General features: G+C 47.3%; 1 protein-coding gene across 1 annotated transcript in view; it reads left to right on the top strand.

Moving 5' to 3' along the window:
* LOC110525094 (glutamate receptor ionotropic, delta-2) overlaps nt 1-18,715 on the top strand; it is a 644,456-nt gene that overhangs the window by 350,944 nt on the left and 274,797 nt on the right. The window contains 1 exon segment of the mRNA XM_090236958.1: nt 9,817-9,825. Within this exon segment, the coding sequence (XP_090093084.1) occupies nt 9,817-9,825 (9 nt within the window).

Below are 18,715 nucleotides of genomic sequence, written 5' to 3'. Positions count from 1 at the left end.
AGAGAGATAGGGATTGTTTATCACTAGATGTGTAAGTGTGTAGATCCGTCTGTCCGGTCCTGTGTGTGGGAGGGAGGCAGCTTCATCTCCACCTCCCCCGTCTGTCCCTATGGAGCTTATCTCCCATGGTCCACTGCACCAGGTTAAAAGCATCAAGGCTGGCTAAATAAGTGTGGCTCCCAGAAGAACATCCTTCAGAACCATTTCGGGTCACACAATGCCAGTTGCACTGTGGCGTTGTGTAGTGCTATAACGACTCTCTGCGGCTGCCCGCCCCATTCACCAGAAGATGCTCCTATCCAAGGTATTAACCGTACCAGTCTTTAAGCCTTGTCTTCATCTGGCTTTGGGGACTCTGGATTGTGTATGTGTAAATTGGGGATAATACAGTGTGTATGTATAAATTGAATTGGGTTGCCCACTCCTCTATTTTGTTTAGGTCTAGTGGTGCAATCTGAAGACAGAAAACGATAGGAGTTCTGTGTCTGTGTACCGGGGGATTTGGGCTTTGAGAGTTCACAGAGGTGTCGCTCCTATCAGAGTTTATAAGTCTAACTAGCCTGGGTTCCAGATCAGAGTTTATCACTCTATCTAGCCTGGGTTCTTTTGTCATCTCCTTATGGAATTGTCATGCCAAATACGATATGTGGAACAAAACAAATAAACAATCACCAAATGTGTGATTGAAGGGTAGCTGTAGTGGTTATTGAATCAGGCTAAAATCCTCTTTCTCCTCCAGCTCATTAATGATATAATGTTCATATTTAGAGAATACCGAATTGCCAGACTGTTTGGCCTGTCAATGGAGTAGGCAAAAGCACAAAGAGATCTGGGGACTGGGCTCTAGTCTATTCTACAGGGCTCGCAACTTCATCTGTTAGAGTAGGACATTTCCCAACAGGACTGCGTATTACCAAGCCTCCTAGGCCTAGGCTATGATGCTGGCTACAGCTACTCTGGGAAAACAGGTTAAAACAAGGTGCAGGTGAATTCCCAGGTGGATGTTGGAGCCACTGTGTAACGCGTCCAGATACCTCGAGCAGAGAACATGTGCAGGGATCGATAACACAGCTAAACTGGAGTGGCCACATGATTAAGTAGGCCCAATGTTGTTGATGGTGGGTAGAGAGGAAGCCGACCCCCAAAGTCTGCATCCCCAATGGCTCCCTATTCCCTACATAGTGCATTATCAGAGCCCTATGGGGCTCCCTTTATGCCCTTTGTCCTAAAGCAGTGGACTATATAAGGAATAGAGTTGTGCTGTACATGTATCCCTTCTGATCCAGTTCTGTGAGTGTACCAACGTATTAGGCAGAAACTATATTTAGCTTTTTAGCCGTTCTTGATTATTTACAAAATATTTACAGAAAAATTTGAAATGATCCAAGGTAGCTAGTCCGTACAGTGTTTGCTGTTTTAATATTTATAGAGCTTGATTTTACTGAGAGAGATCATAAGTTATGACAAATGTACACTTATTGGCAGTAATGTACAGTGTTTATTTTGTGTACAACAGTACTGTGTGTCTAAGACTCTGGGACATTAAAGTTCATCCTATATTATAATTATTGTAAGCATCTCAGTTATCCATACAGAAACAGAATGTTCATCAGAGCATCTGGTGATCCATGTGAATGGTGCCAGGTTGACAATTCCAACATACAGTGAGGGAAGAAAGTATTTGATCCCCTGCTGATCTTGTACGTTTGCCCACTGACAAAGAAATGATCAGCCTATAATTTTAATGGTAGGTTTATTTCAACAGTGAGAGACAGAATAACAACAAAAAAATCTGGAAAAACGCATGTCAAATGTTATAAATTGATTTGCATTTTAATGAGGGAAATAAGTATTTGAACCCCTCTCAATGAGAAAGATTTCTGTCTCTCACTGTTCAAATAAACCTACCATTAAAATTATAGACTGATCATTTCTTTGTCAGTGGGCAAACATGCAAAATCATCAGGGGATCAAATACTTTTTTCCCTCACTGTACCTGGTATGATCAAATCAAATCCAACTATATTTAAAGTGTATTTAAATCGCAACATCATTTACAGTAAAAAAAATTACGTTGATTTTATTTTTAGTACAATTGAATAAAGCATTCTGAATTTATATATAACCCTTTGGGAAGGTATTTTCTAAATAGTCACCAGTTCCTGGTGAGCAGCTGTGCCATGAGCCTCAAATAATATATACACTGCTCAAAAAAATAAAGGGAACACTAAAATAACACATCCTAGATCTGAATGAATGAAATATTCTTATTAAATACTTTTTTCTTTACATAGTTGAATGTGCTGACAACAAAATCACACAAAAATTATCAAATTATCAACCCATGGAGGTCTGGATTTGGAGTCACTCAAAATTAAAGTGGAAAACCACACTACAGGCTGATCCAACTTTGATGTAATGTTCTTAAAACAAGTCAAATTGAGGCTCAGTAGTGTGTGTGGCCTCCACGTGCCTGTATGACCTCCCTACAACGCCTGGGCATGCTCCTGATGAGGTGGCGGATGGTCTCCTGAGGGATCTCCTCCCAGACCTGGACTAAAGCATCCGCCAACTCCTGGACAGAACGTTCTCCAACAATTTCACAAAAGTGTGATTGACTTGGAGTTACATTGTGTTGTTTAAGTGTTCCCTTTATTTTTTTGAGCAGTGTATATATATATTTTTAATCTCTATTTAACTAGGCAAGTCAGTTAAGAACAAATTCTTATTTACAATGACGTCTACCGGGGAACAGTGGGTTAACTGCCTTGTTCAGGGGCAGAACGACAGATTTGTACCTTTTCAGCTCGGGGATTCAATCCAGCAACCTTTCGGTTACTGGCCCAATGCTCTAACAACTAGGCTACTTGCTGCCCCAAATAATAATAATAATATGTGCCACGAGCCTCAAATAATAATAATAATAATAACAACAATAATAATAATAATGATAATTATAACAACAACAACAATAATAATAACAATAATAATAATAATAACAATAATAATAATAATAACAATAATAATAATAATAACAATAATAATAATAATAATAATAATAATGATAATTATAACAACAACAACAATAACAATAATAATAATAACAATAATAATAACAACAACAATAATAATAATAATAATAATAATAATAACAATAACAATAATAACAATAATAATAATAATAATAACAATAATAATAATAATAATAATAATAATAACAATAATAACAATAATAATAATAATATGTGCCAAGAGCCTCAAATCTCAGCCTAAACACTTCCACTGCTTAGCCTTTCAGATTTACAGGGAGCCATTTATTTTCAGAGGGAAAATTATGAAAATGTATTTTCTGAGGGAGATTTATGGTGCGAGGCAGCCTTTGTATTGCAGGTGTGTTGTGAAGCGTCAGACACAGAAGAGATATTGCAGCTACTCTGGGATTGATGGAGGCAGCCTGAGACCTGTACCTCACTCAATCTGCATGTAGCACAGACAGATACACACACACATACAATTACTCCTAACCCATCCACAACTGTTTGACTATATGTGATAAAGTGAAAATCTGAGCTCCCCACCCGACCCTAACCCGACCCTAACCCGACCCTAACCCGACCCTAACCCAACCCTAACCCACTAATATAGAAAATGCACAGTTACATTTTTTTGTCCTTTTTGCCTCAGTGGATCGGCGTTAGCATTTGGCGATTGGCGTGTATTTGGAGTGAGTACATTTAGAAACTCTATAACAAGCATTTCTTGTTGGACAAATTCAGGTTTCGTCCATTTGCTATTTTTTGGTTCCTAGTTGATACACCACAGGAGTTTGCCTCAGGACTTTACATGGCAATGCCCATTTCTGATAGAATTGTGGGAAATAATCATTTCTGAGATATTGGGACAACATTGCTGTGTAGAGTAAATCCATACATATATATATATATATATTATAACTAGATTGGGATTAAATTAGCCAGCACCAAGGTTAACTGGATGATCCCCAGACATTCTCTTCGCTGTGGAACTGTGACTCGTAGCATATAGAGTGTATAGACCTAGACCGCCGCAACCCCCTCTCTCAATACTAACGATAATGAAGACGCTAATGTGGATTGTAATTACGCCTGTGTATTTTCTCACTGATTGAAAGTGCCTCTAACCAACACATATCTGTTCATTTTCCCAGGCTGTATTATTCTCCTGTAGTCTCATAATGTAAACCAGGGTGACAATAACAACAATGGCAGCAGTGGCAGCCTGGCGTGTTGCCGGCTGGGGCATTAGTGTCACTTCTTTATTGAGTTGTAATGGTCATGAAGAACTCACATTAGCAACACTCTTTTAGTTCCTCGCTATTCCATATCCGTCTCCCTCCCTCCCTCCCTCCCTCCCTCCCTCCCTCCCTCCCTCCCTCCCTCCCTCCCTCCCTCCCTCCCTCCCTCCCTCCCTCCCTCCCTCCTCACCCATACACAGTCACGTTGTAAACAGCAGCAGCCCAGCTGTCGACCGAAATGGCGTGTGCATCAGCAGGGACCTCTGGGTATTCCTCCCTCCATGTGTCATAAAACGTTTCCCGAAATAAAGAGACAAGCTGGTGTGTGGAGTCCGAGCTCCGCCCCCCAGCCCTCTCTGAAAACCGTGGCGACACAGGGGCCTATACGTAGACACTTCCTGCATGTTCTCCTCTCCCTCGTCCTCCGCATGGGCATCTCTCCAGGCCAACTCTCACCCTCTGAACTTTTGACCCCGACTGATGATGTCATCCGGGAACTGGATCGTTTGTCAAGTCATCCGGCTGTTTTTCCTGTCCCTCTGTGTTGGTTGGTGCTGTGTATATACTCCCTAACACCTTACACCATCGACTCAGCCCAGCATCTAATGAGGTGCAATTCCTCTGTTAATTGTTTAATGATGACAATGACAATGAGGCAATGTCATCATTTGTTCACATCAACTACATTATTAGTCAACTAATGTACACCATATAGACTTACAGTGGCGTCAAACAGTTTCACAACCCTTGACTTTTTCCACATTTTGTTGTGTTACAGCCTGAATTCTAAATTGATTAAATACATTTTTAAATCTCACCCATCTACACATAACACCCTATAATGACAACGTGAACACATTTTATCAGAAATGTTTGTACATTTATTGAAAATGAATATTCACACCCCTGAGTCAATACATGGTCGAATCAATTTTGGCAGCGATTACAGATGTGTCTTTCTAGGTCTCTAAGAGCTTTAAACACCTGGATTTTACAATAAGCGGACATTATTATTTAAATAATTATTCAATCTCTGTCAAGTTTGTTGTTGATCATTGCTAGACAGCCATTTTTAAGTCTTGCCTTAGCTTTTCAACCAGATTGAAGTCAAACTGTAACTACAGTAGGCCACTCAGGAACGTTGATTGTAATTCCAGTGTATATTTGGCCTTGTGTTTTAGGTTGTTGTCCTGCTAAAAGGTGAATTTGTCTCCCGGTGTCTGTTGGAAAGCAGACTGAACCTGCTTTTCCTCTAGGAGTTTTCCTGTGCTAAGCTGTATTCCATTTCTAATCACTGTTCAACTGTGGGACCTTAGAAATAATTGAACGTGTAGGGTACAGAGATGAAGTAGTCATTCAAAAATCATGATAAACACTATTATTGCACACAGAGTCCATGCAACTTATTATGTGACTTGTTAAGCACAGTTTTACTCCTGAACTTATTTAGCCTTGGCGTAATAAAGGAGTTGAGTACTTATTGACTCAAGACATTTCAGATTTTCATTTTGTATTAATTTGTAAACATTTCTAAAAACTTAATTCCACTTTGTCGTTATGGGGTATTGTGTTTAGGCCAGTGACCAAACATCTCAATTTAATCCAATTTCAGGCTCGAACAAAACTAAATGTGGAAAACTCCAAGGGGTGTGAATGATCTCTGAAGGCACGGTATATGCAAAGCAACACTATAACGTTATAGAAGTACGTAGTCGCCATTGGTGTACCACGGAACCAATTTATTCAGAGACCAAAACACTACTTTTCCCCGCAATTTCTGAATCAGTGCCACGTTTTGGAAGGTACCTTTGAACTCATGTTTGGTGGGAGTTGGATTGTGCATTCCGCCAGTGACCCAGCTGCAGAATGGGTTTAATGAAGGCCTGCCCTCCTAGCTGAGAAATAGGGGGTGGGTAGGGAGAAAGGGAGGTAGGGAGAGATGATAGGGAGAAAGGGAGAGAGAGAGAGAGGGGATAGGGAGGGAGGGAGGGTGAGATAGAGAGGGGGGTAGGGAGAAAAGGAGAGAGAGAGAGAGAGGATAGGGAGGGAGGGAGGGTGAGATAGAGAGGGGGGTAGGGAGAAAAGGAGAGAGAGAGAGAGAGGATAGGAAGAAAGGGAGGGAGAGAGAGAGAGATGAGCAGCCAGTCAGCTCTCTGACTATGATTCATTACAATATGTACCTCTTCAGTGAGACAGCTGCCCACCTCACTGCTACAGTGACAAATGTACTACACAGGTCTAACTCAATGCTAATTCTGTCGATTACAAAAATGTTCTACAGGAGCAAATGTGCTGTGATAAAAGTGAATGTGTAATACTATGATTTAGTAGTATACTGTATACCAAATACTGTCCATATGAATGGGGAATGGTGGAATGTGGTCTCCAATAAGCTGTTTCTGAGTTTATTGACATGTCTGTGTCCCTGTTCGTCAAACTGTGAACCGCCATGTCAGGTGGCAGCACAACAATAAATGTCATGAAATTATCTCTCTTACCTACTCTCTCTCGCTCTCTGAATCTTTCTCTCCCTCCAACTACTCCCTTCTTTCTCTCTATCTCCCACACCTCTCTCTTTCTCTCTCTCTCCCACTCCTCCCCTCTCTTTCTTTATCTCTTCCACTCATCCCCTCTCTTTCTCACTCCCCCCTCTTTCTATCTATCTCCCACTCCTCCCCTCTTTCTCTCTATCTCCCACTCCTCTCTCTTTCTCTCTATCTCCCACTGTTCTCTCTTTCTCTCTCTCTCCCACTCCTCCCCTCTCTTTCTCTCTCTCCCACACCTCCTCTCTCTTTCTCTCTTCCACTCCTCCCCTCTTTCTCTCTATCTCCCACTCCTCTCTCTTTCTCTCTCTCTCCCACTCCTCCCCTCTCTTTCTCTCTCTCCCACACCTCTCTCTTTCTCTCTCACACTCCTCCCCTCTTTCTCTCTCTCTCTCCCACTCCTCCCCTCTCTTTCTCTCTCTCCCACTCCTCCCCTCTATCTCTCCAACTCCTTCTCTCTTTCTCTCTCTCTCCCACTCCTCCCCTCTTTCTCTCTCTCTCTCCCACTCCTCCTCTATCTTTCTCTATCTCTCCCACTCCTCCCCTCTCTTTCTCTATCTCTCCCACTCCTCCCTTCTCTTTCTCTATCTCTCCCACTCCTCCCTTCTCTTCCTCTCTCCCCCATCCTCCTCTCTCTTTCTCCCTCTCTATCTCTCTTTCTCTCTCTCCCACTCCTCCTCTCTCTTTCTATATCTCTCCCACTCCTCCCCTCACTTTCTCTCACTCTCCCACTCTTCCCCTCTCTTTCTCTCTCTCTCCCACTCCTCCTCTCTCTTTCTCTCTCTCACCCACTCCTCCCCTCTATCTCTCCAACTCCTTCTCTCTATTTCTCTATCTCTCCCACTCCTCCCCTCTTTCTCTCTCTCTCCCACTCCTCCTCTATCTTTCTCTATCTCTCCCACTCCACCCTTCTCTTTCAATTCAATTCAATTCAAGGGCTTTATTGGCATGGGAAACATGTGTTAACATTGCCAAAGCAAGTGAGGTAGACAACATACAAAGTGAATATATAAAGTGAAAAATAAACAAAAATTAACAGTAAACATTACACATACAAAGGTTTCAAAACAGTAAAGACATTACAAATGTCATATTATATATATATACAGTGTTTTAACAATGTACAAATGGTTAAAGGACACAAGATAAAATAAATAAGCATAAATATGGGTTGTATTTACAATGGTGTTTGTTCTTCACTGGTTGCCCTTTTCTCGTGGCAACAGGTCACAAATCTTGCTGCTGTGATGGCACACTGTGGAATTTCACCCAGTAGATATGGGAGTTTTTCAAAATTGGATTTGTTTTCGAATTCTTTGTGGATCTGTGTAATCTGAGGGAAATATGTCTCTCTAATATGGTCATACATTGGGCAGGAGGTTAGGAAGTGCAGCTCAGTTTCCACCTCATTTTGTGGGCAGTGGGCACATAGCCTGTCTTCTCTTGAGAGCCATGTCTGCCTACGACGGCCTTTCTCAATAGCAAGGCTATGCTCACTGAGTCTGTACATAGTCAAAGCTTTCCTTAATTTTGGGTCAGTCACAGTGGTCAGGTATTCTGCCGCTGTGTACTCTCTGTGTAGGGCCAAATAGCATTCTAGTTTGCTCTGTTTTTTTGTTAATTTTTTCCAATGTGTTAAGTAATTATCTTTTTGTTTTCTCATGATTTGGTTGGGTCTAATTGTGCTGTTGTCCTGGGGCTCTGTAGGGTGTGTTTGTGTTTGTGAACAGAGCCCCAGGACCAGCTTGCTTAGGGGACTCTTCTCCAGGTTCATCTCTCTGTAGGTGATGGCTTTGTTATGAAAGGTTTGTGAATCACTTCCTTTTAGGTGGTTGTAGAATTTAACGGCTCTTTTCTGGATTTTGATAATTAGTGGGTATCGGCCTAATTCTGCTCTGCATGCATTATTTGGTGTTCTACGTTGTACACGGAGGATATTTTTGCAGAATTCTGCGTGCATAGTCTCAATATGGTGTTTGTCCCATTTTGTGAAGTCTTGGTTGGTGAGCGGACCCCAGACCTCACAACCATAAAGGGCAATGGGCTCTATGACTGATTCAAGTATTTTTAGCTAAATCCTAATTGGTATGTTGAAATTTATGTTTCTTTTGATGGCATAGAATGCCCTTCTTGCCTTGTCTCTCAGATCGTTCACAGCTTTGTGGAAGTTACCTGTGGCGCTGATGTTTAGGCCAAGGTATGTATAGTTTTTTGTGTGCTCTAGGGCAACAGTGTCTAGATGGAATTTGTATTTGTGGTCCTGGTGACTGGACCTTTTTTGGAACACCATTATTTTGGTCTTACTGAGATTTACTGTCAGGGCCCAGGTCTGACAGAATCTGTGCATAAGATCTAGGTGCTGCTGTAGGCCCTCCTTGGTGGTGACAGAAGCACCAGATCATCAGCAAACAGCAGACATTTGAGTTCGGATTCTAGCAGGGGGAGGCCGGGTGCTGCAGACTTTTCTAGTGCCCGTGCCAATTCGTTGATATATATGTTGAAGAGGGTGGGGCTTAAGCTGCATCCCTGTCTAACCCCACGACCCTGTGTGAAGCAATGTGTGTGTTTTTTGCCAATTTTAACCGCACACTTGTTGTTTGTGTACATGGATTTTATAATGTCGTATGTTTTACCCCCAACACCACTTTCCATCAGTTTGTATAGCAGACCCTCATGCCAGATTGAGTCAAAGGCTTTTTTGAAATCAACAAAGCATGAGAAGACTTTCCCTTTGTTTTGGTTTGTTTGGTTGTCAATTAGGGTGTGCAGGGTGAATACATGGTCTGTTGTACGGTAATTTGGTAAAAAGCCAATTTGACATTTGCTCAGTACATTGTTTTCATTGAGGAAATGTACGAGTCTGCTGTTAATAATAATGCAGAGGATTTTCTGCATCAGAGGTTACTGTTGACACATATTCCACGGTAGTTATTGGGGTCAAATTTGTCTCCACTTTTGTGGATTGAGGTGATCAGTCCTTGGTTCCAAATATTGGGGAAGATGCCAGAGCTAAGTATTATGTTAAAGAGTTTTAGTATAGCCAATTGGAATTTGTTGTCTGTATATTTGATCATTTCATTGAGGATACCATCAACACCACAGGCCTTTTTGGGTTGGAGGGTTTTTATTTTGTCCTGTAACTCATTCAATGTAGTTGGAGAATCCAGTGGGTTCTGGTAGTCTTTAATAGTTGATTCTAAGATCTGTATTTGATCATGTATATGTTTTTGTTCTTTCTCTTTCTCTTTCTCTATCTCTCCCACTCCTCCTCTATCTTTCTCTATCTCTCTCACTCCTCCCCTCTCTTTCTCTATCTCTCCCACTTCTCCCTTCTCTTTCTCTATCTCTCCCACTCCTCCCCTCTCTGTCTTTATCTCTCCCACTCCTCCCTTCTCTTCCTCTCTCCCCCATCCTCCTCTCTCTCTCTCTCTCTCTCTATCGTTCTCTCTCTCTCTCTCTCCCACTCCTCCCCTATCTTTCTCTCTCCCACTCCTCCTCTATCTTTCTCTCTCTCTCCCACTCCCCCCTCTCTTTCTTTATCTCTTCCACTCATCCCCTCTCTTTCTCTCTCTGTCTCCCGCTCCTCCCCTCTCTTTCTCTCTCTCTCCCGCTCCTCCCCTCTCTTTCTCTATCTCTCTCCCGCTCCTCCCCTCTCTTTCTCTATCTCTCCCACTCCTCCTCTCTCTTTCTCTCTCTCTCCCACTCCCCCCCTCTCTTTCTCTCTCTCTCCCACTCCTCCTCTATCTTTCTCTATCTCTCCCACTCCTCCCACTCCTCCCTTCTATCTCTCCACCTCCTCCTCTATATTTCTCTGTCTCTCCCACTCCTCATATCTATCTCTCCCACTCCTCCCCTCTCTTTCTCTCACTCCCACTCCTCCCCTCTCTTTCTTCATCTCTTCCACTCCTCCCCTCCCTTTCTCTCTCTCTCCCACTCCTCCCCTCTCTTTCTCTCTCTCTCCCACTCCCCCTCTATCTTTCTCTCTCTCTCCCACTCCTCCTCCCTCTTTCTCTATCTCTCCCACTCCTCCCCTCTTTCTCTCTCTCTCTTCCCGCTCCTCCCCTCTCTTTCTCTCTCTCTCCTGCTCCTCCCCGCTCCTCCCCTCTCTTTCTCTCTCTATCCCACTCCTTCCCTCTTTCTCTCTCTCCCACTCCTCCTCTATCTTTCTCTCTCTCTCCCACTCCTCCTCCCTCTTTCTCTATCTCTCCCACTCCTCCCTTCTTTCTCTCTCTCTCTCCCGCTCCTCCCCTCTCTTTCTCTCTCTCTCCCGCTCCTCCCCACTCTCTCTCCGCTCCTCCCCTCTCTTTCTCTTTCTCTCTCACTCCTCCTCTATCTTTCTCTATCTCTCCCACTCCTCATATCTATCTCTCCCACTCCTCCCCTCTCTTTCTCTCACTCCCACTCCTCCCCTCTCTTTCTTCATCTCTTCCACTCCTCCCCTCCCTTTCTCTCTCTCTCCCACTCCTCCCCTATCTTTCTCTCTCTCTCCCACTCCTTCCCTCTTTCTCTCTCTCTCACTCCCCCTCTTTCTTTCTCTCTCTCCCACTCCTCTTCCCTCTTTCTCTATCTCTCCCACTCCTCCCCTCTTTCTCTCTCTCTCTCCCGCTCCTCCCTCTCGTTCTCTCTCTCTCCTGCTCCTCCCCACTCTCTCTCCCGCTCCTCCCCTCTCTTTCTCTCTCACTCCCGCTCCTACCCTCTCTTTCTCTCTCTCTCTTTCTCTCTCCCACTCCTTCCCTCTTTCTCTATCTCTCCCACTCCCCCTTTATCTTTCTCTCTCTCTCTCCCACTCCTCCTCCCTCTTTCTCTATCTCTCCCACTCCTCCCCTCTTTCTCTCTCTCTCTCCCGCTCCTCCCCTCTCTTTCTCTCTCTCTCCCGCTCCTCCCCACTCTCTCTCTCCCGCTCCCCCTCTCTTCTCTCTCTCTCTCTCTCACTCATCCTCTATCTTTCTATCTCTCCCACTCCTCCCCTCTACTCTCCACCTCCTCCTCTATCTTTCTCTGTCTCTCCCACTCCCTCCCCTCTATCTCTCCCACTTCTCCCCTCTCTTTCTCTCTCTCTCCCCACTCCCCTCTATATTTCTCTCTCTCTCTCTCTCCTCTCTCTCTCTCTCTCTCCCACTCCTCCTCTATCTTTATCTCTCTCTCCCACTCCCCCCTCTCTTTCTTTATCTCTTCCACTCATCCCCCTCTTTTCTCTCTCTCTCTCCCGCTCCTCCCCTCTCTCTCTCTTCTCCCGCTCCTCCCTCTCTCTCTCTATCTCTCTCCCACTCGTCCCCTCTCTCTCTCTCACTCCTCCTCTATCTTTCTCTATCTCTCCCACTCCTCCCCTCTATCTCTCCACCTCCTCCTGTATCTTTCTCTGTCTCTCCCACTCCTCCCCTCTATCTCTCCCACTTCTCCCCTCTCTTTCTCTCTCTCTCCCACTCCTCATATCTATCTCTCCCACTCCCCCCCCTCTTTCTCTCACTCCCACTTCTCCCCTCTCTTTCTCTCCCACTCCTCTCTCTTCCTCTCTCTCCCACTCCTCCCCTCTCTTTCTCTCTCCCCATCCTCCTCTCTATTTCTCTCTCTCTCTCCCACTCCTCCCCTATCTTTCTCTCTCTCCCACTCCTCCTCTTTCTTTCTATATCTCTCCCACTCCTCCCCTCTCTCTCTCTCCCACTTCTCCCCTCTCTTTCTCTCTCTCTCTCCCACTCCCCTCTATATTTCTCTCTCTCTCTCTCTCTCTCTCTCCCACTCCTCCTCTATCTTTCTCTCTCTCTCCCACTCCCCCTCTCTTTCTTTATCTCTTCCACTCATCCCCTCTCTTTCTCTCTCTCTCTCCCGCTCCTCCCCTCTCTTTCTCTCTCTCTCCCGCTCCTCCCCTCTCTCTCTCTATCTCTCTCCCGCTCCTCCCTCTCTTTCTCTCTCTCTCCTGCTCCTCCCCACTCTCTCTCCCGCTCCTCCCCTCTCTTTCTCTCTCTCTCCCACTCCTCCCCTCTTTCTCTCTCTCTCCTGCTCCTCCCCTCTCTTTCTCTCTCTCTCCCACTCCTCCCCACTCTCTCTCCCGCTCCTCCCCTCTCTTTCTCTCTCACTCCCGCTCCTACCCTCTCTTTCTCTCTCTCTCCCACTCCTTCAGCCACTCCCCTCTATATTTCTCTCTCTCCCACTCCTTCCCCTCTTTCTCTCTCTCTCCACTCCTCCTCTCTCTTCTCTTATCTCTCCCACTCCCCTCTCTCTTTCTCTATCTCTCCCAGTTTCCCCCTCCCTTTCTCTCCCACTCCTCCCCTCATCCTTCTCTCTCCCACTCCTCCCCTCTCTTTCTCTATCTATCCCACTCCTCCCCTCTATCTCTCCACCTCCTCCTCTATTTTTCTCTGTCTCTCCCATCCTCCCCTCTATCTCTCCCACTTCTCCCCTCTCTTTCTCTCTCTCTCCCACTCCACAATCTCATCGCTCCCACTCCTCCCCTCTCTTTCTCTCTCCCACTCCTCCCCTCTCTTTCTCTATCTCTCCCACTCCCCTCTATCATTCTCTCTCTCCCACTCCTCCTCCCTCTTTCTCTCTATCTCTCCCACTCCTCCCCTCTTTCTCTCTCTCTCTCCCGCTCCTCCCCTCTCTTTCTCTCTCCCACTCGTCCCCTCTCTCTCTCTCACTCCTCCATCTTTCTCTATCTCTCCCACTCCTCCCCTCCATCCCTCCACCTCCTCCTCTATCCTTCCTCTGTCTCTCCCACTCCTCCCCTCAATCTCTCCCACTTCTCCCCTCTCTCTCTCTCTCTCTCCCACTCCCTCCATCTATCTCTCCACTCCTCCCCTCTTTCTCTCACTCCCACTTCTCCCCTCTCTTTCTCTCCCACTCCTCCTCTCTCTTCCTCTCTCTCCCACTCCTCCCCTTCTTCCTCTTTCCCATCCTCCTCTCTATTTCTCTCTCTCTCTCCCACTCCTCCCCTCTCTTTCTCTCTCCCACTCCTCCATCTTTCTCTATCTCTCCCACTCCTCCCCTCTATCTCTCCACCTCCTCCTCTATCTTTCTCTGTCTCTCCCACTCCTCCCCTCTATCTCTCCACTTCTCCCCTCTCTTTCTCTCTCTCCCACTCCTCACATCTTATCTCTCCCACTCTCTCTCTTTCTCTCTCTCCCACTCCTCCCCTCTCTTTCTTTCACTCTCCCACTCCTCCCCCCTCTCTCTCTCTCCCCACTCCCCCTCATTCTTTCTCTATCTCTCCCACTCCTCCTCTATCCTTCTCTGTCTCTCTCACTCCTCCCCTCTATCTGTCCCTACTTCTCCCCTCTCTTTCTCGCTCTCTCTCCCACTCCTCACATCTATCTCTCCATCTTCCCCCTCTCTTTCGCTCTCTCCCACTCCTCCCCTCTCTTCCGTTCATCCTCTTCCACTCCTCCCCTCTCTTTCTCTCTCTCCTCCTGCTCTTCCCCTCTCTTCCTCTCTCTCTCCCACTCCCCCTCTATCTTTCTCTCTCTCCCACTCCCCTCTCTCTTTCTCTATTTCTCCCACTCCTCCCCTCTTTCTCTCTCCCACTCCTCCTCTCTCTTTCTCTATCTCTCCCACTCCACTCCTCGCCTCTCTTTCTTATCTCTCCCACTCATCCTCTCTCTTTCTCTCTCTCTCTCTCTCACTCCTCCCCTCTCTTTCTCTCTCTCTCCCTCTCTCTTTCTCTCTCCACTTCCCTCCATCCTTCTTCCCTTGCCATCTCTCCCACTCCTCCCCTCTCTGTTTCTCTCTTCCCCACAACTCCCCTCTCTTTCACTCATCCTCTCTCGTTCTCTATCCCTCCCACCCTCGCCTCTCTTTCTCTTTCTCTACCTCTCCAACTCATCCCTTCTCTTTCTCTCTCCCACTCCTCCTCTCTCTTTCTCTCTCTCACTCCCCCTCTATCTTTCTTATCTCTCCCACTCCTCCCCTCTCTTCTCACTCCTCCTCTCTCTTTCTCTCTCCCACTCCTCCCCTCTCTTCTCTATCTCTCCCACTCCCCTCATCATTCTCTCTCTCTCCCACTCCTCCTCCCTCTTTCTCTCATCCCTCCCACTCCTCCCCTCTTTCTCTCTCTCTCTCCTGCTCCTCCCCTTCTCTCTCTCTCTCCCACTCGTCCCCTCTCTCTACTCCTCCTCTCTCATCTTTCTCTATCTCTCCCACTCCTCCCCTCTATCTCTCCACCTCCTCCTCTTATCTTTCTCTGTCTCTCCCACTCCTCCCCTCTATCTCTCCCACTTCTCCCCTCTCTTTCTCTCTCTCTCTCCCACTCCTCATATCTATCTCTCCACTCCTCCCCTCTTTCTCTCACTCCCACTTCTCCCCTTCCTCTCCCACTCCTCCTTCCTCTCTCTCCCACTCCTCCCCTCTCTTCTCTCTCTCCCCCATCCTCCTCTCTATTTCTCTCTCTCTCCCACTCCTCCCCTCCTCTTCTCTCTCTCCCACTCCTCCTCTATCTTTCTCTATCTCTCCCACTCCTCCCCTCTATCTCTCCACCTCCTCCATCCTTCTCTGTCTCTCCCACTCCTCCCCTCTATCTCTCCCACTTCTCCCCTCTCTTTCTCTCTCTCCCACTCTCACACTGTCTCACCCCCTCCCCACTCCTCTCTCTTTCTCTCTCTCCCACTCCTCCCTCTCTTTTTCTTCCACTCTCCCACTCCTCCCCCCTCTCTCTCTCTCCCCACTCCCCCACCTTTCTCACCCCCTCATTTCTCCCATCCTTCTCTCTGTCTCTCTCACTCCTCCCCACTGTTGCACTTCTCCCCTCTCTTTCTCGCTCTCTCTCCCACTCCTCACATCTATCTCTCCCACTCCTCCCCTCTCTTTCCTTCCACTCCTCCCCTCTCTTCCGTTATCTCTTCCACTCCTCCCCTCTCTTTCTCTCTCTCCTGCTCCTCCCCTCTCTCTCCTCTCTCTCTCCCCACTTCCCCTCCATCTTTTCTCTCTCCCACTCCTCCTCTCTCTTTCTCTATTTCTCCCACTCCTCCCCTCTTTCTCTCTCCCCACTTCTCCTCCTCTCTCTTTCTCTATCTCTCCCACTCCACTCCTCGCCTCTCTTTCTCTCTCTATCTCTCCCCACTCATCCTCTCTCTCTTTCTCTCTCTCTCACTCCTCCCCTCTCTCTCTCTCTCTCCCCGCTCCTCCCCTCTCTTTCTCTCTCTCCACTTCCCTCCATCTTTCCATCCCTCCCACTCCTCCCCTCTCTGTTTCTCTCCCCCACACTCTCCTCTCTCTTTCTCACTCATCCTCTCTCGTTCTCTATCTCTCCCCATCCTCCGCCTCTCTTTCTTCCTCTTTCTCTACCTCTCCAACTCATCCCTTCCTCTTTCTCTCTCTCCCACTCCTCCTCTCTCTTTCTCTCTCTCTCACTCCCCCTCTATCTTTCTCTATCTCTCCCACTCCTCCCCTCTCTTTCACTCCTCCTCTCTTTCTCTATCTATCCCACTCCTCCTCTCTCTTTCTCTATCTCTCCACTCTCTCATTTCACTCCTCTCTCTTTCTCTCTCTTCCACACCTCTCTCGTTCTCTTATCTCTCCCACTCCTCGCCTCTCTTTCTCTATCTCTCCACTCATCCCTTCTCATTTTCTCTCTCACTCCTCCTCTCTCTTTCTCTCTCTCACTCCCCCTCTCCTTCCTATCCTCTCCCACTCTTCCTCTCTCTTTCTCTATCTCTCACTCCCCCTCTCATTCTTTTTCTGATCTCTCCCACTCCTCCCCCTCTTCACTCCTCCTCTCTCTTTCTCTATCTCTCCCACTCCTCCTCTCTCTTTCTCTCTATCTCTCCCACTCATACCCTCTCTTTTTCTCATCTCTCCCATTCCCTCCCTCTTTCTCTCTCCCACTCCTCCCCTCTCTTTCTCTATCTCTCCCACTCCTCCCCTCTATCTCTCCCACTCCTCCTCTCTCTTTCTCTATCTCTCTCAATCCTCCCCTCTCTTTCTTTCTCTCTCTCCCACTCCCCCCTCTCTTCTCTATCTCTCCCACTCATTCCCTCTCTTTCTCTCTCTCCCACTCCTCCCCTCTATCTCTCCCACTCCTCCTCTCTCTCTTTCTCTCTCCCTACTCCCCCCCTCCTTTTGCCATCTCTCCCACTCCTCCCCTCTCTTTTGCTATCTATCCCACTCCTCCTCTCTCTTTCGCTATCTCTCCCACTCCTCCCCTCTCTTTCTGATCACTCCCACTCATCCCCTCCCCTTTCCCACCCCTCCACCCTCATCCTCTCTCTTTCTGATCTCTCCCACTTCTCCTCTCTCTTTCTCTATCTCTCTCTCACTCCTCCCGTCTCTTTCTCTCTATCTCTCCCGCTCCTCCCCTCTCGTTCTCTCTCTCCTGCTCCTCCCCACACCTTCTTCCCGCCCTCCCCTCTCTTTCTCTCTCACTCCCGCTCCTACCCTCTCTTTCTCTCTCTTCTCTCTCTCTCCCACTCCTTCCCTCTTTCTCTATCTCTCCCACTCCCCCTTTATCTTTCTTCTCTCCCTCCCACTCCTCCTCCCTCTTTCTCTATTCCTCCCACCTCCTCCCTCTTTCTCTCTCTCTCTCCCGCTCCTCCCCTCTCTTTCTCTCCCTGCCCCCTCCCCACTCTCTCTCCCGCTCCTCCCCTCTCTTTCTCTCTCTCTCTCTCACTCCTCCTCTATCTTTCTCTATCTCTCCCACTCCTCCCCTCTATCTCTCCACCTCCTCCTCTATCTTTCTGCCTCCTCCCACTCCTCCCCTCTATCCCTCCCACTTCTCCCCTCTCTTTCTTCTCTCCCACTCCCCTCTATATTTCTCTCTCTCTCTCTCTCTCTCTCTCTCTCTCTCCCACTCCTCCTCTATCTTTATATCTCTCTCTCCACTCCCCCCTCTCTTTCTTTATCTCTTCCACTCATCCCCTCTCTTTCTCTCTCTCTCTCCCTGCTCCTCCCCTCTCTTTCTCTCTCTCTCCCGCTCCTCCCCTCTCTCTCATCTCTCTCCCACTCGTCCCCTCTCTCTCTCTACTTCTCCTCTATCTTTCTCTATCTCTCCACTCCTCCCCTCTATCTCTCCACCTCCTCCTGTATCTTCTTCTTGTCTCTCCCACTCCTCCCCTCTATCTCTCCCACTTCTCCCCTCTCTTTCTCTCTCTCTCCACTCCTCATATCTCATCCCTCCCCACTCCCCCCCTCTCTCTCACTCCCACTTCTCCCCTCTCTTTCTCTCCCACTCCTCTCTCTTCTCTCTCTCCCACTCCTCCCCTCTCTTTCTCTCTTCCCCATCCTCCTCTCTATTTCTCTCTCTCTCTCTCCCACTCCTCCCCTATCTTTCTCTCTCTCCCACTCCTCCTCTTTCTTTCTATATCTCTCACTCCTCCCCTCTCTCTCTCTCCACTTCTCCCCTCTCTTTCTCTCTCTCCCACTCCCCTCTATATTTCTCTCTCTCTCTCTCTCTCTCTCCCACCTCCCTCTATCTTTCTCTCTCTCTCCCACTCCCCCCTCTCTTTCTTTATCTCTTCCACTATTCCCTCCTCTTTCTCTCTCTCCCCGCTCCTCCCCTCTCTTTCTCTCTCTCTCCCGCTCCTCCCCTCTCTCTCTATCTCTCTCCCGCTCCTCCCCTCTCTTCTCTCTCTCTCCTGCTCCTCCCCACTCTCTCGCTCCTCCCCTCTCTTTCTCTCTCTCTCCACTCCTCCCCTCTTTCTCTCTCTCTCCTGCTCCTCCCCTCTCTTTCTCTCTCTCTCCCACTCCTCCCCACTCTCTCTCCCGCTCCTCCCCTCTCTTCTCTCACTCCCGCTCCTACCCTCTCTTTCTCTCTCTCTCCCACTCCTTCCCTCTTTCTCTCTCCCACTCCTCCCCTCTCTTTCTCTATCTCTCCCACTCCCCTCTACTTCTCTTTCTCTCTCCCATCCTTCCCTCTTTCTCTCTCTCCCCACTCCTCCTCTCTCTTTCTCTATCTCTCCCACTCCCCTCTCTCTTT

The sequence above is a fragment of the Oncorhynchus mykiss genome, chromosome 6, assembly GCF_057628025.1.
Source record: "Oncorhynchus mykiss isolate SJ-2025 chromosome 6, ASM5762802v1, whole genome shotgun sequence".
In the NCBI taxonomy this organism is placed as follows: domain Eukaryota; kingdom Metazoa; phylum Chordata; class Actinopteri; order Salmoniformes; family Salmonidae; genus Oncorhynchus; species Oncorhynchus mykiss.
This window is presented reverse-complemented; position numbering and strand designations above follow the sequence as displayed.